We start from the raw sequence: 1,842 nt of genomic DNA, 5'->3' as shown, positions 1-1,842 counted from the left end.
GCTGTCGGAGGGTCAGCGCTGAGGGGGCGCCGCGCTGTCGGAGGGTCAGCGCTGAGGGGGCGCCTCGCTGTCGGAGGGTCAGCGCTGAGGGGGCGCCGCACTGTCGGAGGGTCAGCGCTGAGGGGGCGCCGCAGTGGCGGAGGGTCAGCGCTGAGGGAGCGCCGCGCTGTCGGAGGGTCAGCGCTGAGGGAGCGCCGCGCTGTCGGAGGGCCAGCGCTGAGGGAGCGCCGCGCTGTCGGAGGGTCCGCGCTGAGGGCGCGCCGCGCTGTCGGAGGGTCCGCGCTGAGGGCGCGCCGCGCTGTCGGAGGGTCAGCGCTGAGGAAGCGGTATGTTGCTGGAGGTGCTGTCTTTTGAATAAGGCACTAAACCCATGTCCCACTGGATAAAGAGTTGCTCAGTAATATCTGGAAAAAGAGAAGAACTCTGTCAGTGTGACTAACACACAGGATCGGGGCATTCGAGTCTTGCAGTTTGTTGAATCATTGTTTTGGCTGCCATGCCAGCTGGGACTGTCCTTCAGCTGCTGTGTTGTAGTTTGTGACGTGCTGAGGGTGGGAATGTTAGCTGCGAATTGTCTTTCTGCAGCGAGTCGCCACCGCTGAGCACTTTGTGCCCGAGAGTTTTCCTCAATGTCTTCCTCACGCTCTTGACCTGTGGATCCGATTGTCCAAGGTTCCCGTCTCTACTCAGGACTGTGCCAACGAGGTACTGTGTGTGGGGAGGGTGGGGGCAGGGGTGACGGTGATGGGGTGAGGGAGGGAGGGCAGGGTCAGTATGGGCACCACAGGGGTCAGGCTGCAAATTCAAGCCCCAAATGTGACCCTCACTGAGCGGGACAAAGGGGAGGGTTACAGCCCTTTGGGCCCCCGTGCCTCATTCCTTCAGAGAGTCTCTGAATTGTTGCAGCACAGTATGAGGCCATTCGGCTCAGAGGCCCTGCACTGAGCATGGTTACCGAGTGCCAGTCTGCTACCTTCTCTCCATATCCCAGCACACCACTTCAATACAAATGGCCATCCAACAACCCTCTGGAATACCTCAATTAAACCTGCCACCCACAGTATTCCTGGCTATGTCGCAGGGTAGAGGAATTTGGGATCGTTCAGCGGAGGGCCCAGGGTGGGGTGGGAGAGGGAGGAGGCGGGGGTCAGGTGAGCCAAATGATGCCCAAACCCAATTTTCCCCCTCCCCTCCCTGTCCTCAGCGGTAGCAACCTGATTGTCACTGAACAGGACACTGACATGGCTGCTCCTGGGATGTTGCTGTGCACAATCCATTGTCACCCCCCACCACCTCCACCCCCTTCGGTAATCCAAACGGTGCCCCGATCGGACAGTCATTGACTGGGCAGGCTGAGAGGTTGGGGTTGACTCCTGGCTAATGGGGTGCATCCTTAGTCTGTCGCAGTCCCTTTGAGTTTGTAGGTTCACCCCCCCACCCCCACAAAGTTTGTAATCACTCCTGTTCCTTCACTCCAGAATGTGAGACCAAGTTTCCTGTCAATCATGACTCCGATTTTTATCTGCCATGTCATGGGTCTTGCCCTCTACTACGTGCCACTCCTGTGCCAGGGAAGAGCGACAGACCATTTCCCCGTCTCAGACACTGAAGCTGTCGTACTCACTTCCATTGCAATCTATGTGGCCGGACTGGCACTACCCCACAACACCCAGAGGTAGGACACAGCGTCCGGGCAAGGGCAATCAAACACACTCAGAGGTTCGGAGGGAAGAATCAGGACTGAGAGAGAGAGAGAAAAATCAGGACATTCACGAGAGAGAGAGAGAGAGCAGGCCACTGGAATCAGTGACTGGAGAGAGAGAGAGAGAGAGAGCAGGCCAC

At 58.3% G+C, this 1,842-nt stretch overlaps 1 protein-coding gene across 1 annotated transcript in view; it reads left to right on the top strand.

The window, feature by feature from the left end:
- Positions 1–326: 326 nt before the first annotated feature.
- The window catches only part of LOC122546509 (glycosylphosphatidylinositol anchor attachment 1 protein-like), a 7,411-nt gene continuing 5,895 nt past the window's right edge, over positions 327–1,842 (top strand). The window contains exons 1-2 of the mRNA XM_043685203.1: positions 327–705; positions 1,479–1,675. Of these exons, the coding sequence (XP_043541138.1) occupies positions 1,506–1,675 (170 nt within the window). The 5' untranslated portion in view covers positions 327–705; positions 1,479–1,505. The remainder of the gene's footprint in view (positions 706–1,478; positions 1,676–1,842) is intronic.

The sequence above is a fragment of the Chiloscyllium plagiosum genome, unplaced genomic scaffold, assembly GCF_004010195.1.
Source record: "Chiloscyllium plagiosum isolate BGI_BamShark_2017 unplaced genomic scaffold, ASM401019v2 scaf_23232, whole genome shotgun sequence".
Lineage (NCBI taxonomy): Eukaryota > Metazoa > Chordata > Chondrichthyes > Orectolobiformes > Hemiscylliidae > Chiloscyllium > Chiloscyllium plagiosum.
Note: the sequence above shows the minus strand (reverse complement) of the source record. Positions and strands in the feature narration are given on the sequence as shown.